Source organism: Mastigoproctus giganteus, chromosome 1 (genome assembly GCF_048544385.1).
Source record: "Mastigoproctus giganteus isolate SK-2022 chromosome 1, ASM4854438v1, whole genome shotgun sequence".
Taxonomy (NCBI): domain Eukaryota; kingdom Metazoa; phylum Arthropoda; class Arachnida; order Uropygi; family Thelyphonidae; genus Mastigoproctus; species Mastigoproctus giganteus.
The window spans coordinates 46,787,915-46,811,729 of record NC_143575.1 but is presented as its reverse complement, the minus strand read 5'-3'; the positions used below and the strand labels follow the sequence as shown (position 1 = coordinate 46,811,729).

The following is a 23,815-nucleotide window of genomic DNA, read 5'->3' as shown; positions in this document are numbered from 1 at the left end:
GTGCTGTATTGTTCTAACCTAATTTAGCACATTTAATTAATTAAGAATACATTAATACACCTTATGTTTTTGAGCTCTGTGGCTCCTTCTGAGGTAACAGAAGGAGCCACAGAGGTAAGAATATGGATATAAACACTTAGGTGCTACCAAAAAGTGGTTTTCTGATATGAGAGACTATATTTTTGGACGTGTTGCCTCTTCTTGTATAGTAGATTTCTTCATTCATCTTTGTCTATAATTTACAAAGTGTCTGCTCAACACAGAACTTACTACACAGAAAAGACAGATGTCATCTACCAGCTTGGCTGGTAGATGACATCTGTCTTTTCTTGGAAGGAAGAAGGGGGTGCAATAATAAACAATAAAAATAATAAGAAGATGCACACCTCAAGATAAAATAAGGTAAGTTCCATCTGTTTTAATCAGTGTCCTATGTTAGAATAATGACCTAAATTAGTTGGAACTTATTTTATTTTAAATAAGAAGCATTTTATGTTGTTGTTTTTGAGTAAGCATTACTCAAAAACTTTTTGCAATCAATGTTAAATAATAAAATAAACAATACCATTAAAATCTTTCAAATAGTTACCACTGAAGGGTGCAGTTTTATTTACAAGGTGCTTGTTTTTGTTTTAAAGATTGCATAAACCAAAATGGAGATTAACTGTCAAAGTTTACATGCCATGTTTTCTATAATTTTAAATAAAATTTAATGACAAAAAATCCCATGAAAGGTTAGTAAATGCTTTGGGGAATCAAGCACCATCAGTTAAAACAGCTTTTAATTGGTGCAATGAATTTAAATTTGGAAAATACAATTTTTGATAATGAAACTTGCTCAGGAAAGCCATCAACAGCAAGTGTTGGAAAACTAATGGTTGTGTTTTTATTTAGAAAAAAGTGGATTTTTTGAAATTGCAAAGCTAGAAGATTAAAAGACTGTCAACAGTGAGTAGTATACCACTAAATGCCTTCCTAAAGTGTTTGAAAAAAATCATCCAAATGGACCCAAAATACTTAAAGGGATCTTGCTTTGCCATGACAACGCGAGTGCTCACACTTCGACTCCAACATTAGACTTTTATTCATTTTTGGTTGAATTATCACTCATCCACCTTATTCCCTAGACTTGTGATTTCTTTTTATTTTGAAGAGTCAAAATTCTACTCAAAGGAAAAATTTTGAGAGGGATGAAGAAGCATTTCAGGCCTTCATCAATGGAATACGATCTCCAAAGAAGACTGGTCAAACTGCTTGGATAGTGCGTTTAGAAAGATGAAAACTTGTATAGATGCTAGAGGTGAATACTTTGAGAAACCATAAATATTTGAAGTATTTTAGTGCATATTATCTTAAGTCTAATAATAATAATAAACCCAAAATACCCAAGTTTTCATCACAAACATGTGGATTTATCACTTCATGATAAGTCGCTAAACTCAACAAAAAAAATATTTCAAATTTTTTGACTGAATCGTTAATATTACATACATTTTACATCATGAACTTTAATAAAATTATATGACTGCAAAAACTTTTGGAGTCACCATTGTACTACAGGCATACCTCGCTTAACGTAACCTCTGATAACGAAGCTTCGATATAACGAAGTCGGCAATTTCAAGCCCCATTTAACATCAAAAAATATATTCCAGTTTAGTCACCTGAAATCTAAACAAACTGAAGAAATTACGGAAACCTTTGGGGCTTCTCGTGGTTGGTTCGAGAAATTTAAAAAACGGGCCAGGATTCATAGTGTAAAATTAACAGGAGAAGCTGCAAATAAGTTTCCAGCAAAACTAAAGGAAACAATTGAACGTGAAAATTTTCCAAATTTGGTGTTCAGTGTTGATGAAAGCGGTTTGTTCTGGAAACGGCTACCAACAAAAAGCTTCATTTCTATTGAATAAAAATCAGCTGCTGGGTTCAAAGCAGCCAGAGACTGTTTAACCTTACTCTTTGGATCAAATGCCTCTGGCGATTATAAATTAAAATTGTTATTAGTTTACCATTCAGAAAATCCAAGGGCATTAAAAGGTAACATAAAAATGAATTTACCTGTAATATGGAAAGCAAATAGAAAAGCGTGGGTTACCAAGGAGTTATTTACTGATTGGTTTGTTAACCACTTTTGTCCTGAAGTAAAACGGTATTGTCAAAAAAACAACTTTGAAGAAAAAGCTCTTTTGTTGTTGCTCCGGGACATCCTACTGATCTTAACACGTTGGACACATGCATTCCTGTCAAAGTTGTGTTTCTTCCAGCAAACACAACTTCCCTGATTCAACCATTGGATCAGGGAGTAATAGCATCATTTAAAGCTTATTATCTGCGTCGAACATTAAGCAATTTAACTGAACTAGAGGGTAAAGAGGAAATGACAGTTAAAACTTTTTGGAAAAACTACACCATTAAAAACGCAATTGAAAACATTGATAGTTCTTGGAAGAAGTCACTAAGAAATGCTTAAATCGAGTTTGGCGCAAAATATGGCCAGAAGTTGTACTAGAAGAAGAAAATAACATCATCCAAGAAATTAGAAATGAAGTTATCCAGATGGCTCAATCAATAGGTTTCGAAAATGTCGATGAAGAGGATGTTAGAAATTTATTGAATGCAGAAGATGATGGTTTTTCAGTGGAAGATTTAGAAAACCTTGTTAGCAACGAAGACAAAGATAATGATGACGAAGTTAAAGAAGTTCCTGCCGAAAAAGTGTTAACAACCAAAGATTTAAAAAGGTGCTTAAATGACATGCTTAAATGACATTGAAAACGTTTTAAATTTTTTTAGTGAAAATGATCCTGATTTAGGAAGAAGTTTTATTGTTAAGCGATCAGTGTTAAATGCAATAACTCCGTATAGGCAATTGTTAAATGAAAGAGAAAAAGAGCATAAACAATCAACTTTAGACTCGTATTTTAAAATGTGGTTTCACTTTGTATGTAAGTTGACTGTTTATTTAATAAAACTTTTCTTTGTTCGAAAAAAAAGCTTTTCATTTTCTTTACGTAGGAACGTATCCCTATTCTGGCCATAGTATTTTTACCTCTGAAAACGAAGTTTCGCTTAACGAAGTAATTTCGTGGAACGCATCCTATTCGTTATTCGAGGTATGCCTGTATTTATAATGAAACAAACTTTTGTTGACATATGCAGACTTTAAAATAAGCCCAACCCAATCCATATAACTATTTTATTTTATCACATTACTGTTCAGCACTACATACAATAATAACTACTGCACCATCTGAAGCTTGGTGGAATACTTTCAATAACAACAGTTCTTCCCATTAGATTTATCAAAAAATGGGGTGGGAAATATGTCACAATTACTTCTAACTAACACTATTTATAATACACATGTATACATACTTCCACATCTGATGTCAGCATTTCCATTAATTTTTCTTTTGCTTCAGTTCCAATATACATTTTGCAACCATCTTTTAAAAAATCATTATCCTTCAAAACGGGAAGATTTTTTTCCTGTTAAAGATCAAACATGGTATTTTTTTTAAGGAAGACAGAAATAATATAAAAAATGAAACATTTATATCATGAAGATTTATGCAACTCAAAGAAATGCATCAGGTAGCAACATAAATTGAACCTCTTGTCATTCAACATAACCCTGATGGAATCTTTATAAAATATTATGTAGTCTTAACTTTATGTTTTAAAATATTGAATAAGCCAAAACTATTTGCTATGTTCATCAATTAAGTTTAATTCATCTTGTATAACAAATACTCAAAGACAGGTATTAAACATCAGGCTTACGCTGGGGGAAGGAACTGTATCCCTCCTCCTTCTGGGTTGCTACATATGTTGTTTACCAGAAAACGTAGAGTTAAAATAGCAAAACAGAATTAAAGTTGACAGTATGTTACAATCTTAGAATCAACAGAATAAGTGTAATGCTTGTGCTATATAATACTAACTTCAACCTTTAGCAAAACATGCAAATGCTACAAATCTAAGATGGCACCATAAGGACAAAGAGTAGAAATTAAAGCAGCCAGAATGCATAGATGGAATGACATTTTGCCTTGCTAATAAGACATGATCACTAAGATCCACAAGCTGAGAATTCCAGCAAACATAACAAGCATTATATAAAAAAGTTATTTAGGTTAACATTTAGAGTATGATACTGAACACAGAAACATGAGTTAAACTGATTTAAGATATAGTTAGTTAGTTATTTTGGTTTTTATGAGCATTAGCAACTAAGGCCATATTGCTCCGGGAATATGCGGTGGTCATTCCCTGACCTTTCCGCATCCTCTGTTTTTGGAGGTGACTGGTTCGAACCCCGGTCTAATCAAGAAGCATGTGCTACGCACTGCTGCTCCTTCCCACCTGGCTACGGAGGCACCGACTTAAGATATAAGAAATCTTTAAATCTTGAGAAACTTAAAACTGTTTAGTTATTTAAATCAGTAGTTGCCAACCCATGACTAAATGAGTCTAACATAAATACCCAAAATATTTTTTTATATAAGGGTGTAGACCGGGGTTCGAGCCCATGATCACCAAATATGGAGGATGCGAAAAGGTCAGGGAATGACCACCGCATACCCCCAGAGCAATATGGCCTTAGTTGCTAATGCTCCTAAAAAACACAACATATAAGGGTGAATTTCATTTATTGGGTCCCATCCTACATGGCCACTAAATTGGAACAGATATAATGATTTTATGCCTCACCAGCATAAAATAATTATTTCTGTTCCAATTTAAGAATTATTTTCAGTTTTTCTTAGAAGCTTTTTCTACAATAACCAGGTTTCATATTCTTGATGACACACACACAAAGATATTTATTGACAATAAACAAATAATTTTTGGGAAATGCATGCAAAGAAAGGTTAAATGTGGAGAAGGAAAAGTTGGCATAACCAATTTCGATGTGCACTATGTGCCAGACACTAACATAATTAGGCTACCACAGCCAATGGCCAGTCACAAGAAAATGCATCTACAGGGTGTCTCAAAAATATTGGTACAAACGTTTAGGGGAGTGTGAATCACATAGGAACCCATAACCGGAAATGTCACGGGAAAGTAGTAGCAGAGACACAAGGAGCAGAAATGACACAAGACAGTAATTAGTGGCAAGCATTTATTTGACATAATATTAACAATGGAGTACGAGATGGATGCATTTCATGATGTTACAACAGCTGCTCGAAGGTTCCACCATGAGACGCAATGCATGTGTGACACCGACGCAGCAAGGATTGGCAGACAAGGTCGAACACACCTGGAGTTTCTTAGCAGCAGCAGCGCAGACGAGTCTCGCCACGAGATCCATTTCTGTCTCCACAAGCAATTCATACACGATACATTTGAGGGCCCCCACAGAAAGAAATCAAGGCTCGATAAATCAGGTGAGCGTGGGGGCCAGGCAAGGGGTCCACCATGGCCAATCCATCGACGCCCAAAACGCCTGTTCAAATGGTCACAAACACATCTTCCATAATTGGCAGGCACCCCGTCATGTTGAAACCAAATGTTGTATGTCATATTTGTTGGAACATCGTCAAGTAACCCTGGTAGAACTTGTTCAAGAAAGATCCAATATTTAGTGGAGTTCATGCAGGATGGTAACAGGTATGGGCTGACTAAGCAGTCACTGACCATACCAGCCCACACATTTATTGCAAAGCGATGTTGTGCCGCATGGGGGCGCACACCGTGTGGGTTGTCACGAGCCCACACATGAGCATTGTGCTGATTGAATAAGCCTTCCTGAGTGAAATAAGCCTCATCCGTGAACAAAACATAGGCTGTAAAATTCAAGTCTTGAACACTTTCTTGGAGAAACCACTGTGCAAAAGCCACATGTGCAGGATGATCTTGGGGGAGCAGTAACTGAACCCTTTGGAGATTAAAGGGGTGTAAGGAATCGTTGTGCCAGACACGCTGTACACTGCAACGAGACTCTTCTGAGGCAGAGGCAATGGCACATGTGCTGGTAGTAGGATTATTCTGGACGGCAATCAACACACTTTCTTCCATGGCGGGAGTTCCCGTCGAATGTGGTCTGCCTGCACTACTCCTGTTACCTCTAAATGACCCATAATCGCACAAATTTTTATGCACACGCACAAACAAACGGTGGTCTGGTACATGTCTGTCTAGGAAGCGTTCTCCATAAATACGTTGAGCAACTCGTCCACTGCCCTCTGCTAATCCATACACTAGGTGCATGTCTGCCAGCTCACAGTTCGTATATTGATGCATGCTCTTCATGCGGCAACTACTTCTTGAATGAGTAAACCAGAAATTTTCCCTCTCATGAACTGACAAACAGCACCGTCTATCGACTTACGGTGACGTTTCCGGTTATGGGTTCCTATGCAATTCACATTCCTTTAGATGTTACCTACCTCCCCTAACCGTCTGTACCAATATTTTTGAGACACCCTGTATAGAAGGGACACGAATGGAGCCAATGGGCAGTAGATGACTGGAAATGGGTTGTCTAGTTCAATGAATCCTGTTTCCAACTACATCATGTGGATAACAATTGCAACTAACTCAACATGAGGCAAACATGCCCACACTGGCTTCTACAACCCCTGCTACACCAAGGGGATTGCACAGGTTGGCGCAATCCCCTTGGTGTAGTACCTATTAATTTATTAATATGTACTACTCAATAGTACCTATTAATCAGCACTTCACTGGAGATGAATGTTGGTTCATCATGTCTGACCATAGACAAAGACCATTACTACATACCATTCTCACAACCTCATCCCTGTAATATGAATTTATGGCCTTTAGATCTACTATTATTAACCATGAAAATATTTTCTGCATTCATTTTATTATCCCCTCTCAGAACCAATCAGATTCCCTCTGAGGTACCTAGTTACCAAAGTCTGCAAACCATATATTTGAAATCTTCCCTCATATGGATGACCTTTTGCCGATCTCACCAGACACATTGCCTGTCTTTGGGCCTTTTCAAGAAGAATGATATCTTATTTGGGGAGAGTATTCCAAGCGAGATCTTATAGGTATCTTATATAGTGGAATCAAGACCTCCCTATTGCCACAAGCAAATGCTCAATAAATCAACAACAAAAAAACATGGGCCATTCCTAGTTGCACTTCATGGAGAGCATTAGCATGCCTCCTATCCTACAGCCATCCGTGGATCATGATCCAACATCTTTCAGCTTATACAGTTACTTCTCATGCAGGATAGTCTAAAAATCTAAAAAAAAAAAAAAAAAATATTTCTAAAACTATGCTGTGTTTCCTTCTGAACACCATTTCTATCTATATACAGGGTGTCTCAAAAATATTGGTACAAACATTTAGGGGAAGTAGGTAACATCTAAAGGAATGTGAATCACATAGGAATCCATAACCGAAATGTCACCGTAAGTCAGTACACGGCGCTGTTCATCAGTTCACGAGAGGGAAAATTTCTGGTTTAATCATTCAAGCAGTAGTCACCGCACGAAGAGCATGCATCGATATATGAACTGTGAGCTGGCAGGCATGCACCTAGTGTATGGATTAGTAGAGGGGCCCACACGGTGTGCACCCCCATGCAGCACAACACTGCTTCGCAATAAATGTGTGGGCAGGTATGGTCAGTGACTGCTTAGTCGGCCCATACCTGTTACCACCCCGCATGAACTCGACTAAATATCGGATCATTCTTGAACAAGTTCTACCAGGGTAACTTGACCGATGTTCCAGCAAATGTGAGACACAACATTTGGTTTCAACATGACGGGGCGCCTGCCCATTATGGAAGGTGTGTTCGTGACCATTTGAACAGGTGTTTTGGGCGTCAATGGATTGGCCATGGTGGACCCGTTGCCTGGGCCCCACGCTCACCTGATTTATCGAGCCTTGATTTCTTTCTGTGGGGAACCCTCAAATCTATCGTGTATGAATCGCCTGTGGAGACGGAAATGGATCTCGGGGTGAGACTCGTCTGCACTGCTGCTACTGTCAATGAAATTCCAGGTGTGTTCGACCATGTCCGCCAATCCATGCTGCGTCGGTGTCACGCATGCATCACGTCTCATGGTGGAACCTTCGAGCATCTGTTGTAACATCATGAAATGCATCCATCTCATACTCCATTGTTAATATTATGTCAAATAAATGTTTGCCACTAATTACTGTCTTGTGCCTCTGCTACTACTTTCCCGTGACGTTTCTGGTTATGGGTTCCTATGCGATTCACATTCTTTAGATGTTACCTACCTCCCCTAAACGTTTGTACCAATATTTTTGAGACACCCTGTATATATCTTGTATTACATTCTTGATTATTGCCTCCATGATATTCCTTACCACTGAAGTCAGGTTGACTGGTCTATAATTACCCACTCTGCTCTTAAAACTGCCTTCATGCATTGGTGATATATTGGCACTTCTCCAATAATGCCTTCACAAATTATCTTAATAGTTCTATGTAATCTCTTGCTGCCTCCCTCAAAATTACTGGTATACATGCCAAATACAGCAGCCTTACTTGCCCTTAGGATCAAAAGTTTTTCTAATAAACAGTCTTCTGTAATTGTAGTATCATTAATTTCATACTGCTCAGCCTGATTCACACAGTTTTACCTCACAGTAGGGGTTTCCTGGTTTAAGATCAATATGAAATATCTGTTCAATTCATCAGCGGCATTATTTATAACTTTTTACAGTATCCATTAGACAAGGGGTCTGGTCTGATTTGTTCTTTTCCTCATTATAATCACAAAAATTAAAAACTCATTGTTCTCATTCTTAGTCAGTGATTTCTCATAATCAGCCTAAGTGATATTACAGATTAACTTAGAGCTGTTGTAAGCTTAATCTCTCTCAACTTTTCATCTCTCTAAAATTCCTATGCTACCTTTTACCACTCTATTAAACTGGCTAGCTAATTATTCAACTTGTTCAACAAGCATTCCATGAGGTTCTCTATCCTCTTATAGTTCAAACTTCCAGATCTCAACCTCAACTGTGGGAAATTATGGAATGGTCGATTTTATCCAGTGGCATTCAAATGCATGGCAACTGTAGGATGCAGTGTGATTGGCATGAGTTACCATATGTAAGATGGAGGGCACACCCTCCATCAATTTGTACTTACTATGCTGTAACATATTCAGGCTGTGGTGCATGCTATAGGTAGAACAACCAGGCATGTTTGTAACACAAAGCTATTCCAGTATATGTTTTAAGTGATTAAGGTGTATAAGGCTTTGAACAGTTTGAGTAGGCTCAATGCTGAAGGGACTCTTCTACTTGCCCAGATTAGTTGCCTGAGGGGACAAATTCAAATCGAGTAAAGACAGTTGTAGAATAGATGTGCGGAAATTTGCCTTTAGCCAACAGATGGTTGATTGCTAGAACAAACTTCCATCTGTTGTAGAAGTTGACAGCTTAAATAAATTCAAGGCAAAACTAGACAATCATTTGGAATGAATGGATAGGTGAAATGGGAAGGTTTTTTTTTCTTTTTTTTTGGCTGATGCTATATATACTTGCTTTCTTGCGTCATATGCCTCTACTAATGCTAATGCTAACTTTCCTTTTTTTGATATATACAAAAAATAGTTATTCCATTATATCTTATGAAATTTTTTGAAATGTAATTAAAAGATTTCTTATTATAATAAGAAATCTTTCAATCAGATTTATTAGTTATATTTTGATGCCTCAAATTTACATATTTCTAACTATTAAAATTAGATTAATATGCACGGTGCTCTACGTTCAAATAAAAGATAAGTATTTAATTAATTTTGAATTTAAAGCCACCGAAATCAACGGCAATAAAAGCAGTTCCTATCTGAGCACTGCCCCTTTCCCCCTCAAAACTGCAGTAGTGTTATTTCCAAATGATCTTCCTTAATATGCAAATTTCAAATGTGATAGCATCTCTCATCACAATTTAGGAAAAGTACTGATGGGTGGACAATATATCTTGAGAAGGAAAATATTGGGACCTGTATATGGGTTAAATAAACATTATAGTGAATAACTAAATCCAGTGCTTTTTTTGGGACGGTACACAACGGTATGGCGTACCGACACCTTTATTAACAGTGATGTGTGACATTTGGATGCAGTGCACTTCGAAATTTGTAATATTTCGTAATTTTTTTTCAACTTTTCCGTACTGTTCAAATAAGCTTAAAATTATTTAACTAAATTTGCATTTTTTACTGTCTATTGTTAAGATATTTTCTATATAAAACTATAACCATTTTTATAATTCTAAATTACTCAGTCGGGCCACTGTTTAACGAAGTCCTTTTATAGCGAATTATTTTGAATTCCCCTTTGAAGTTACATTTAAAATAGTTTCCGTTGAGCGAAGAAAATTTTCATATAGCTAACGGATTAGGACAGAATTAACTCGGTACGCACTGTTTTCATTTCTGGCCCTCAGGCAATTAGTCGTGCTGAGCGAATTAAAAGAACTAAAGCATTAGCATTAGTAGAGGCATTTGATGCAAGAAAGCAAGCTTATGCAGCATCAGCCAAAAAAAAACAAACAAATAAATAAAAAATAACCACTTCCACTTCACCCCTCTGTTCGTTCGAAATACCTGACCAGCTGAGCCTTAAACTTATTTAGGCTATCAATTTCCACGACGAGGGATGGAAGTCTATTCCACTAACCAACCACCCGCTGGCTAAAGGCAAATTTCCTCACGTCTATCCTACATCTGTCTTTCCTCAATTTGAATTTATGCCCTCTCAGGTGATTATTCTGAGCAAGAGGAAGAATTCCATCAGCACTGAGCATGCTCAAACCATTCAAGGCTTTATACACCTCTATCAGATCACCTCGCCAGTGCCTAGTCTCCAGACACTGTAATTTGCAAAACTTAAGCCTTTCTTCGTAAGAGCACCCCTTTGTTCCATTCACTAATCTTGGTGCCCTTCTCTGTACTCGTTCCAGCATCTCTACATCCTTCTGAAATGAGGCCTCCAGACCTGTATACAGTACTCTAGGTGGTCTGACCATTGCCTTATACAAGGGAATAATCACCTCCTTATCCCTGCTAGAAAAATTCCTATATATCATCGACAATACACCATGAGCTACTCTTGCAGCCCATCTGCACTGCTCAGAAAATTTCATATCTGCCTGCACAACCACCCCCAGGTCCCTTTCATTCTCTGTCAGTGTAGTACCACAGAGTTGATACGTTGCTCTGGGGTTGCTGTTTCCCATATGTAGTACTTTACATTTGTCAATGTTAAACTTCATTTGCCACCTCTCAACCCATCTGCTCAACCTTTCCAGATCCTGTTGCAGTAGCATAGTGTCAGTAGTGTCCTTGACAACCCTGCCAACCTTCGTATCATCTGCCAACTTGGACATTAAGCTTGATATACCATCATCAATATCATTTATAAATACAGAAAACAATAATGGACCCAATACTGAACCCTGAGGGACTCCACTAATAACATTAGTCCACAATGAGCAGTGTCCATTGATTACCACTCTCTGTCTTCTCCCCCTCAACAACCCCTTTATCCATAGCAGCAATTTGCCTCCAATGCCACACTGCTCCAATTTGTGCAGCAGTCTTCAATGTGCAACAGTATCAAAAGCCTTTCTAAGATCCAAGTATATATTATCAAAGTTATTCCCTGCATCCAGTTCCTTTGTGATTGCATCATAGTATCCAATCAAATTGGTCAGGCAAGACTTCCCCTTAACAAAACCATGCTGTGTCTGAGCTATAACTGAAGTCTTGTCTAGATGATCCTGCAGTGCTTCTTTAACCAGTGCTTCCATTAATTTTCCAGGAACAGAAGTTAAACTAACAGGTCTATAATTACTTGTGTCACCCTTTGATCCTCCTTTGTGAATTGGGGTCACATTTGCACATCTCCAGTCCCATGGGTACTTTCCCTGAGTTCAAGGAAGCTCTCATAATTATGGCTAAGGGTTTGCTTACTTCCTTTAATATAACTGGATAGATCCCATCCACCCCAGGTGCTTTTCTTGTATTTATCTTCAACAATTTCTCCTCCACTTTACTCTCAGTTATTACAAGATTCTCTAGCTTACTGCCAGAGTTGAATACACCTCTGGCATTCCCCTCGCTGAATAACTCCTCATGTGTGAATGTCGATGCAAAATATTCATTCAGTTTGTTAGCTACCTGAGCAGGATCATCAGCAGTTGACCCATCGATATCAAGTGGACCAATCTGATTCATTCCCTTCCTTCTAGAGTTTACATAAGTAAAGAACTCTTTGCTGTTTTTCTTTGCATCCCTTGGCAAAGATTTCTCGTAATCTGCCTTCGCCTGCCTAACCTCCTTTGTAACTTGGTTACAGTTGTTGTTGTTGTTGTTGTTTGGTTTTTAGGAGCATTAGCAACTAAGGCCTTATTGCTCCGGGAATATGCAGTGGTCATTCCCTTGACCTTTCCGCATCCTCCGTATTTGGTGGTGACGGGCTCGAACCCCGGTCTAATCAAGAAGCGTGTGCTACGCACTGCTGCTCCTTCCCACCTGGCTACGGAGACGCACTTGGTTACAGATCAACTTGTATCTATCATAGGCTTCTGTGTCATGTGTTAATTTGTATGTATCCCATGCATTTTTCTTCTCTGCCATATGTCTCATTAGTTCATCTGACATCCACTTAGGCCTAAACCTTGAACAATATTTCTTAGTTGGTATGTAAAGCCTAGTAGCTTCCAAATTAAGTTCTTTGAATGCTTCCCATTTTGAATTTGCTGTTGGTAACATCATCAGTTGGTCCCACTGTATAGAATTTAAATACTGTCTCAGTCCATCGTAGTCGCCTTTACGAAAGCAATAACCCTTCCCTTTACCCCTAATGGTAGTTACCTCTTTGAGTAAATCCCACTTCAGCACACTGTGATCACTGCCCCCTAGTGGTTCATTTACCTGCAGTTCTTAATGCATGAAAAATCACTACTGATAATCAAATCAAGAGTATTACTCCCTCTAGTTGCCTTCTGAACATGCTGATGTAGAAAACAATCATCCAATAAATCCACAAAATCCTTGCTAGTGTGTGAGTGACCAGCCCCCAAATTCCAGTCAATATCTGGGAAATTAAAATCCCCCATTATAAGACTCTCTGATTTACTGGCCCACTATTTTGGCCCACTCTTATTACACTCATCAGAGTCATTAGGACTATAGCACACTCCTACTCTCAATTTTGATCTCCCAATGCTTATGTCACACCAAACTGACTCGACACTGCAATGTCGACTGGCTTCACTTCCTTGGATTTTATGTATTTCTTAACTAATAGCATAACCCCTCCTCCCTTCCTACCCTTGTCTATCCTTTCTGTAGACATTGTACTCCCCAAATTCCAGTTCTGCATTCCTTATATCTGTGTGACACCACATCTCTGAAATCCCCACAATATCTAACTTTGATGTTTTGAAATATCCTGCATCTTATTTTCCAGGCTGCAGCTCATTCCAATAGAAGCAGTGCAAGAATCACTTTCACCTCTGCCAGTGGCTACTGTTAATCTATTAGTCCTTGTATCCCCCCAATCAATTTCTGCCTTCAGGCAATTAGTCCTGCTGCACGAATTAAGAGAACTAAAGCATTCTAAGACGAATCCGACCACCTGTCCCACATATGGAGGAGTCGCACTAGTCAAGAGTGAGCAGATCAAGGTGTATTCCCAATGGGCTCTGGCCCATCTTCTATTACTGCAGTGGTGTCCAACCTTTTCCCGTACAAGAGCCATATTCAAAAAAAATTCAAAGTTAGATTTCTTTAGCGTGTTACATTTTCCATATCTTGTTGTGTGTAAAAGTAAAATTGAAAATATTCGAAACTTTTATTAAGTACAATACACAATTACATTTACCGAACAAAACATTTAATGAGAATTTTTTTCATAATTAACAAAATTTAAAATGCTGGTTTAGTTAACTTTCCTCGCGGGCTGTAGGTTGGATACCTTTGTGAATCAACTGTAAGCTCTCCGTTCGAGAATTAGAAAAATGATTTTCTTTTACCCCGACAAATAATCATCTGTTGTTTGGCGGAAGTGCGTTATCCACATTTTTCCCTATCTCTGTTTACATGGCACAGTACCTGAATATCCGAATGACACCGAAAAAAAAAAAAATAAATAAATAAATAAAAGAAAAAATTCATCAAATTTAAGAACTAGTGACAATACTGATGACGAGAGACAGAAAATGAGTACAGTGAAGGTATTAATCCTTCTAAACATGAATTGTTGGAATTTGGTGAAAGTGAAATTAGAAAATTGTCAATTAGGTTACAGTTAAATGAAAGAGATGCAATTCGTGGATTTCGAGGATACCTAATTGATAAAAAGTTTCGGAAGAATTTAATGAATGCTCTGAGTACGATACCAATTTCATCGAGTGAATGTGAACGAGGATTTTCACAAATGAATCTGATTGCTGGCCCAACCAGTGCTTCGTTGATGACAAATACAGTTTCTTCACTACTGTTTCTTAAAATTGTAGGCCCACCGCTGACCCGCTTCGATCCAGCAAAATATGTCAATTCGTGGCTGCTTCAGAAACGTCATAAAGCAACCGACACACAAAGAGGAAGAAAAGAAGTCTGCATTGGAAAGGGGTCAGCATCCTGTGGCTTGCGAGCTGCATGCAGCTCTTTTAACACAACTGTGATTCTTTAACTTTACAGCTCACATGAAGCACAATTTGAAATGGAGTTAAAGGATTTAAAAATCAAGGACATGTGGAGGCAAAACTAAAATGCGTTAAAACTGAAATTGAGGATTTGGAGACACAAAAGGCTGCCCTTATAATTCTACACAAATGGACGGCGAAAGATGAGTTTAAAATGCAGACCGAATTGTGTTCGATGCGAGGTGTAGCTTATCGGACCCATATACAAATTTAAAAATAAAGTCAGTCCTCGTATAGCACGATAGTTGTGTCCCTAGAAACCCTCGTGCAATGCAAAATCGTGCAATATAAACAACAGGTCCTATGGGAAAAATAGGGTTAGGTGCCGACCACCCAAGATTGAACCCACGTTTGTAACCAAAAAATTACCAAACACAATAAATAATTGTAATAAAATACTTACGTATTTTATTATGGACTATTACGTAATAAAATATTGCTAATGCTTTTGCTTCTATCATAAAGCAAACTTGTTTTTGTTTGATTTTCTATCCAAACAGATGATAGCGTTCTATCTCTTCCAATTCTTAATTGAACAATTAATTAAACTGAGTTGTTCCTGCTATGAAAGTTGTTTTTATTTTCTCTGCATTCTTTGTAATTCTCGGCGTTGCCTCATTTAGTCTGTAGCACGTGCAATACCACATGGTCTTTAATTTCGCTCAAAGCGTTTACAATTTCATATTTTTTCTCTATCAACAGAGGCGAACTGGCCATAAGTCTGACCGGGGAAACCCCGGTGGCCAGAGGTCGGTGTGATTTTGGCCATAAACCATAGTATGAGGCCACTATAAATTTTCCCGGGTAAGAATTTTTGACCAGTCCGCCTTTGTTTATCGATATTGCTTTTCTTTTTCTCTCTGAATCTGCAGTGTCTTCACAGAGACACTTCCTTTTCACACCTTAAGTATTTTACTCATTTTTAGGGAATAAAGCACAATTACAAAATGAGGAGGCACGCTTGATACACATAAACAAAGCTGTACGCATGTAGCAACTGAATAAACAACACCGTAAAGGCAGAGATACACTATTAACACTTCACAGTTTATTAAAGCACATTTCTAGGGGTTACTATTATAAAACAATAAAAACAATTTCCAGTTGTGTTTCTGCTAGTGGAATCTGTTATAAACTGGTAGTAAACTCGATCTAATTGCATTTGCGATTATACCGATAGCTGGAATTGTGTTGGTTTTTACGTTATTATGGTGAAATGTGTTTCCCCTTCACTGATATAAAAAACAAATACATTTTCAGAATTTTCTCTTCATTCCTATCGTGTTGCGTTCGGTTGGGGGTGATTCTGCATTCGACTGCCATTTCTTGTAAACACAAAGGCAAATCATGCATAAGCGAATTCGGTTCATTTTATATAAGATATCGTTCCCCAATTTATAAATTGTGTATGATCGAATTAGTGTAGTGTAAACACGTGTTATACGAAGACTGACTGTATTTGTGTTTGGTCTTCTCTCAGTTTTTGGTTCGACGTATTTCTGCGAGCAAATAATTTTGAAAATGAACAATATTAAAAATAAATCAAGAAACCGTCGTGTGAACAACGCGAGCATGTTTAATTACGACATGCATGATGTTGAGAGACATCATCAAATCAGCAAAAGTCACATTAATTTGTATCTAATTGGATGTTTATGTTTTTTATTATTAATAAATAATAATTAAAAATATTTTTTTAATAAACACCTTCCACACTCTATTCCATTTCTTAAAATAACTTTCGCCTTCCCTCCCCTCCCAGCTTGAGCTGAGGTGCGGCTCTTCAGATTCTCTCTCTCTTTTTTTTTTTTTTTTTTTTTAAATTAGATAAAAAATGGCTCTTCACTCAAAAAAAGGTTGCCAACCCCTGGCTTAGGGTGTCGAATGAGAACTTAATAAAAATTTGGAATATTCTACAAAAACCTGATTATGAAATTATTTTTACTTATTTTACATTTTACTTATTTTTTTATATACTGAATAATAAATTTATGCTTAATAAACTCTGTTAATATACTTAATCTGTTGCTCTTATTCTAAAAACATTACTACTAAAGTAACAGCATCAAGAAAAAAAAAATTTTTAGACTACTTTTCATATCCTTTTAATTTAAAATTTTTCCTGATGACAAAGAATGAGTACCGGTACCTATTTTCTTACAAAAAAAGCACTGACTAAATCTAATATGCAAATGCTGATTCACATCTGCACTTGCACTTATCCAATTTGCAGTTAAAGAAGAGATTTACTTAACAGTATTAAATATTAAACAATTATTAGCAAAAAGGGCACAGAAGATAAACTACAACAAAAAATATAAACTTACTTTTTCTCTGTCACTAGCTTCCCTGTCAACTGAGGAACCCTGCAATTAATTCATATATATATATATATATTTTTTTTTTTTTTTTTTTTAAATCAGTTATAATTCATAGTTTAAATTCAGAACTCGAGTGGTAAGAAAGACAGAGAGAATATATATATATATATATATATATATATATATCATAGATATCTTTGAAGAAAACAAACTATTTTTTTGTAAAACTTTTATTTATATTCTAAACTTTCCATTATCTTTTATTCATATTTTTGAAGTTCAAAATATAAGGGTAAGTATTTTCATAGATAACCTAAATATTAAATAAAACATGTTTGGTCATGCAAGATTACAAATATGTTTCCAAAAACTTATTTGCAAAATGGTAATGATGATTAGATAAAAAAATACAAAATACTCAATACTCATCAATGTTTTCTTTAGAAATTTCTAAAGAAAACATGCAAATTAAAATGAATTGTTTATTTCTTCAATGCAATAAGAAATTGGCTATTTTTCTAACTATAATGGAGACCCATATGTCATCAACACCCAGCTAGTTCAGTTGGGGCTTTTGAGACCAAAAGAAATAAAATAACTATTTTTTTCTCTAGAATGTTTTACTGACATTTTTAATAGCATTATGATTAAGTTATTTATATGAAAAAAAAAAAAATATATATATATATATATAATTCTATGAAATTCTTTTCTCTTGAATTATACTGTGTTTGAGCATTTTTCTCAATCAATAACATCTACAAAACCTATACATAATGTACTGTTCAAATGCATCTTAACTAATTTTAATACATTTCAAATGCATTTTGGTATCATTTTTAAACATAAATATGACATCAAAGCAAGGAACGGAAAATTTAATACAATACAACACAATATGTAAAAGTCAAACCATAGTATATAATATTAACATTAGTAGTGGAGAGTGATGCAAGAAAGCAAGATTATACAGAAAAAAAAAAAAAAAAACACCTATCTGCCTCATCTGCACATCCCCTTTATAACAATCTGCCTAATCCTTCTTTAAATTTATTCAAACTACCTACTTCCACAACACCAGATGGAACTTTGCTCCAACAATATATTACTCTCTGGATGAAAGCAAATTTTCACACAACTATTCTACAGCCATCCTTTTACAATTGAAATTTATGTCCCCTTAGGTGTGTTGTCCAATGTTTCTAAATATTAAGTTCTTTTTATTTTGACTTGATTGCTGAGCATTAGAATTAAATTACTATCAAATATCAAACTAGAATTTCTATTAAAAAATAAAAAAATAAATTAAAAAAATTATGCAATGCTTTGCACTCTTTTTATGGCAAGTGCATGCTTCATTCAACATATTATATACAGGGTGATTCACTACTAGTGCGACAAACTTGCAGGAGGTGTAGGGGGCACAAAGACGAATCGGAATCACATAGCATTGCAGGGTCCGAAATGCCTTCGTCATGCGGTAGAGGACGTTGAACGGGAGGTCGCGTGAACAGCGATCCCACTGGAAGTCAGCATTTGTGAACCGTTTCTGCTGAAGAACCCAAGTAGCAAAAGTCCTCCGGAGTGGATAATCTGCAGGCTCCAATGATTGGATGCATTGCAGATGGTATGAACTGAATTGGTTTGTTGACAGTATCCTCCATACAGTGGATTGGGAAATACCCAATCATTGGTCTATCGCTCGAGTACTCGTACTCGGATTGCCTTCTGCAAGACGTAGGACATTCTGTTCATTGTCTGGCGTCCTCGTCGTTCGCTCTCAATTCCTGGTACCTCTCATGAAACAACCAGTCTGATGTAACCTTCTGTGCACATGTGCAAAAATCGTATGACGAGGAGCACGCCTGTGCGGGAAACGTTCCTGGTACAAGCGCAGAGCGACGTGCCCGTTACAGTCCGCAGCTCCATACGCGAGGTGCATGTCGCCCAGTTCAACGTTTGAATACTTGTCCATCCTACTGCCTTGGGAACCGGTTCGCAAATGCTGACTTCCAGCGGGATCGCTGTTCACTCGACCTCCCGTTCAACGTCCTCTACTGCATGACAAAGGCATTTCGGACCCTGCAATGCTATGTGATTCCGATTCGTCTTTGTGCCCCCTACACCTCCTGCAAGTTTGTCGCACTGGTAGTGAATCAACCTGACAACCAGGGATGGAGTAGTGCACTTCTGCTTCCTTGTGCTTATTTTAAAATTCCGTTAAATTAAATCTCATCCCACCTTAATGCATTAATTTAACCATTCCACCTTATATTTGGCCATCAGTCTTTTCATAAAACTATTGAAGATTATATTCAAGTTGAGTACCGCACTTTAAGCATTTCACTATTTTTATATTTAGTCTATTATCCACTATAAAATAAAGTCACAATAAAGAATAAAATTTTAAAGTAAACCACTTTAGACTATTTCTCCCCCCCCCCTCAAATACTAACTGGTGACCAATGAACAACAGCACAAAATCTGTAGGAGTAACTTTTTTATGTGCTTACTAGCATATCAAATGTATGTGCTAACAAGGTCAATGAAAACAACCTGAAGAATGAAATTAGAGATCATCACATTTTAAATTACATTAGTTATTTATTTTATATTATGTATCCTTCTTTTCAGTTTAGAATAATCATGACAGATCTGTTCATTTCACTGAAGTATCCTTATATTGAGAGTCTGAGTGGTTTTTATTTCACCTTCCACCCTTGCCAATTATTCATTTGTGTGTCTTTTCTATAATGTGAATAATAAATAAATACTCAATCAGATGAGAATCATATCTCTGTACTACTGGAGGTTGTTAGTATTTGTAATTAGTTTTTCTTTGATTAATTTATTATGGCCAGCCAGGGACACAAGTGGCAACATTTGCACCTTGTCAAGTATGACAAATAACTACTGCATTACAACATGGCATAATGGTGTTTAATTCCACAATACAGTCTTGAGGAGAGATAGCCACCCCACTTTCCCTCTTTGAAATTAATTTACTTTAAATATGGCAATAGAAAAGTCTGTTGAATTTTCTTCTTTCCCCAATTTTAAATTTTGTATATTCATTGTCAACTCTGTTTATTTTATTATATTTTACTTTACGCTGTTTATCTGTCTTAAAGAGTTTTCATGACAATCAATTAATTGTTATTTACATTAATTCTGTTTACTATGATTTGCTTTTCATTTGTTTAGTTTATATTTGTCAATTGGCAGAATCAGGAATTGAAATATGTACTTTTTTATTATTTTCAGTATATAGCAAGGCAATGGCTTGTTTGTTTGTTATTTGGTTTTTAGGAGCATTAGCAACTAAGGCCATATTGCTCTGGGAATATGCGGTGGTCATTCCCTGACCTTTCCACATCCTCCGTATTTGGAGGTGATGGGCTAGAACCCCGGTCTAATCAAGAAGCGTGTGCTACGCACTGCTGCTCCTTCCCACCTGGCTACGGAGGCGTGCGTGCAAGGAAATGGCCACTGAATATATTTTATGCTTCTGACTTAAGTGTTTTATTACTTTCTTTTTATATCTAGATCATATAGAAACATCCACCAGTGTTTACATGTAAACAATTGATGTATGATCTTTTGGAACTTGTGGTGAGAGAAAACATTCCCCGAAGGTGATCAGAGAATATTTGACTTTGACTTTACTTTATTTCATTCATTCTTCTTGTTTTACGTTAATTTTCAGGCCTCCGTAGCCGAGTGGTCAGGAGCAGGAGTGCAGTAGCAACGCTCCTCGAGTAGACCGGGGTTCAAGCCCCTGACTGCTGAATACGGTCGATCTGACAACCCGCACTGGACCAGCATGGCAGATTATGGTCCATTTCCCTCAGCATGAATTGTTGTGGAGGCTTCCATCCTGCAGTGGGTTGATAATAGCTGCACTTTACCTTTTTTTTTTTTTTTTTTTTTTTTTCATTCTTTCATTGTGAGTACGCTCATTCCTCTTTGGTTGGTGTGAGAATGTATCTTCTTGGATATGGAATCATGTTTCCAATATTGGAGGTGGGTTTCAGAAATCACGATTAGTTTTTATTTGATTAATTTATTTAATTTTAATGTGTTAGGATAGCTTGGGATACAAGCAGCAACACATGTACCTTACCAAGACCTCAACTGCTGAATTAGTTAACTGCTGCAGTAGGATGTGATATAACAGTGTTCTATTCTACAACAGTCTTGAACCTAAAGTTTATATGACTTATAATTAAAAAGGTATTACTGTTAATTGTTACTATCAGTACCAGATGAATTATCAAGAGTGGAATACAGAGCATCTGTTCTTTCATTCAAGTTGCCAGTTCTTTTAACAAAGAGTCTATAATACTGTTCATTAAGACAAATCAGAATTCCAACGAGGATCATCAATGGTAATGTAATGGCAAGATCTGCTGCAAAAGCTAATTATGCAGCTGTTCAACTATAAAAATTGTACACCCATCCCTCAATTTACAAAAACTCATTTTACAGAATTTGATATTAATGTCATCAGGAATAAAACTGCAAAATTAATGAATAAGGAGTACTTTGAAAAATTAACCTAAACAATGTTCGAGAATTGTTGGCATCACAACAATGGCTGACCAACGAAGATTTAACAGAACTTATGTTGAAAAGCTGTCCACTGAAGATTTGGAATTACCTTTTTGTGAACTAAAAGAACTGAGCATTAAAGTTTTTGGAATTTTTACAAGATATTAACACATCCTTGAACTGATAAAAAAAATCCAGAGTCAAACTAGAAAAATAGCAATGAATGTTATTTATTTATTTGTTATTTGGTTTTTTTTTTTTAGGAGCATTAGCAACTAAGGCCATATTGCTCCGGGATATGCGGTGGTCATTTCCCTGACCTTTCCACATCCTCCGTATTTGGTGGTGACGGGCTCGAACCCCGGTCTAATCAAGAAGCGTGTGCTACGCACTGCTGCTCCTTCCCACCTGGCTACGGAGGCGCCTGCAATGAATGTAATGAAATGTGAAGATGCCACTTGTTACTACAGATAGCTTTTGGTGGGGAGAGAAAGGGAAAAAACTCACACAATCCCATCTTCCTCTACCTAGACAAACCCATGAGGTTAATAAAACCACTATCACCAGATTTTGAATGATATATCACTCACCTTTCCCTTCAACAACACTGGACAAATGGTTCTGTGGAGCCTTCAAAATACTAACTAAAAATATTCCTGTTATTTATTAATTTTTACCATTAAATTCTCTCAAAGCAATACCAATGTTTGGCCATTCTATACTAAATTGTGCATACTGCTGTATTATTATTAATATCATGTAAAGCGATGGATGTGTGTGTGTAGGGGAGGGGAGTCCTTTAAAGTGAGGATACTATGTGACCTGTCTGGTTAAATGTCAAATCTTGTCCTATCATCTTCAACTATCATTATGACAATAGGCACTGGAGTGTACAATTATCTGGATGGGGAATATAATTTTTTATGATTTGGGGAATGTAATATCTGTGAGATTTGCCCCACAGCTACTAACATCATATGACCCAAATAGCTATGAGAAAAAGCAGCTTAAGAAATATAATCATATGAATAAAATATGATTAAGCAACTATAGCATGTCATAATTCCTATTTATTGTTATTTAGAGCATTACCAGTAAACATGTATGAACAACTCAAAATAATACACACATAATTAGTGCTGTGATTAGCAGAATGTTCTTCATCTGCCACCAAATAAGCTAAATATTTGCCACCTGCCAAGGTGCTTTTTATTTATTTATTTCTCTGTGGGTGTTGATAATGGCAGCACTGTTGATCATAAATAAATTTTCAGTCTCCTGAGACTAGAGATAGATCTTCCAGTAGGGGAAATTGGTGTGCTAGGTAGTGCTATTTGTGTCAGCATTTCAGAAATATGTTTCTTAGGTTTCATTAAGTTGACTAGATCTCCAAAATTAAAACATATAGACCAATAAACTTATGTTTTTTTGAAAAAAGTCAATGGCACATCTCTGTACAACTTAAACCTTTTCTCATCCAAATCCCCTTTATGTACATTGCAAATAAAACAATAAATCTGATTTTCGTATGACAAAATTTTCCCCTTTGTTTAGGAATTTGCTGGTTTCATTTTTGTATTTTTTCTTAAGTTACGATATAGCAGCATCTGAAGTTCAGCATGTATTTTTTGGGAGTTTGTGGGAGAGGGGGGGGGGGTTAAAATTGAGATTCATGAGACACCATTTTCAGGGAACTTGCCCTAAGATGAGCATGCCATTGCTTGTTATACTGCATAATTGGTGCGGATATGCACTATTTCACTATGTATTTTTTTCTCATAGTTACCAGCACCACATATTTTTGCTTCTAGCCTCTAACAAAGGGGTTCATATCATTCCCATCAAGAAAGTTTCTATTTTGCAGTACAATAGTTGGTATGCTCTATATAATGTTATTAATACTTGTCACCTTGTGTCATTAGATTCTGATTATTTTTTTTTATTTTCTTTGTTGTTGCTCCCTTCTTCCCTTTTCTTTCTACTCTCTTCCCCTTTTTTGTGGATGATTATGTTACAACGTTGCATCACATGATTTCTGTTATTCATCAAGACAAATGCTATTTAAATTTAAACTGATATCTTTATTGTGCTACTCTTTATTGTGTATCACTTTAGTCCTCATTCTTTATCAGCTCTAAAGTGGTTTTTAATGTACTTACCATTCTCAATTTGGATAGCTTATTAAATACTATTTGATTTATATCTGTGTTTATTAAGTGAATGCAAGAATATTTTAATGAAGTCTGAT

At 36.5% G+C, this 23,815-nt stretch overlaps 1 protein-coding gene across 2 annotated transcripts in view; it reads right to left on the bottom strand.

The window, feature by feature from the left end:
• Nucleotides 1-23,815, bottom strand: part of LOC150090764 (phosphatidylinositol 5-phosphate 4-kinase type-2 alpha-like) — a 148,867-nt gene that overhangs the window by 28,385 nt on the left and 96,667 nt on the right. Inside the window, exons 6-9 of one of the 2 annotated variants that reach the window (XM_090379979.1) lie at nucleotides 17,023-17,061; nucleotides 16,673-16,689; nucleotides 12,036-12,039; nucleotides 3,376-3,489 (exon numbers count right to left, since the gene is read on the bottom strand). In XM_090379979.1, the coding sequence (XP_090236105.1) occupies nucleotides 3,376-3,489; nucleotides 12,036-12,039; nucleotides 16,673-16,689; nucleotides 17,023-17,061 (174 nt within the window). The remainder of the gene's footprint in view (nucleotides 1-3,375; nucleotides 3,490-12,035; nucleotides 12,040-16,672; nucleotides 16,690-17,022; nucleotides 17,062-23,815) is intronic. The other variant, XM_090379969.1, reaches the window with a different exon arrangement.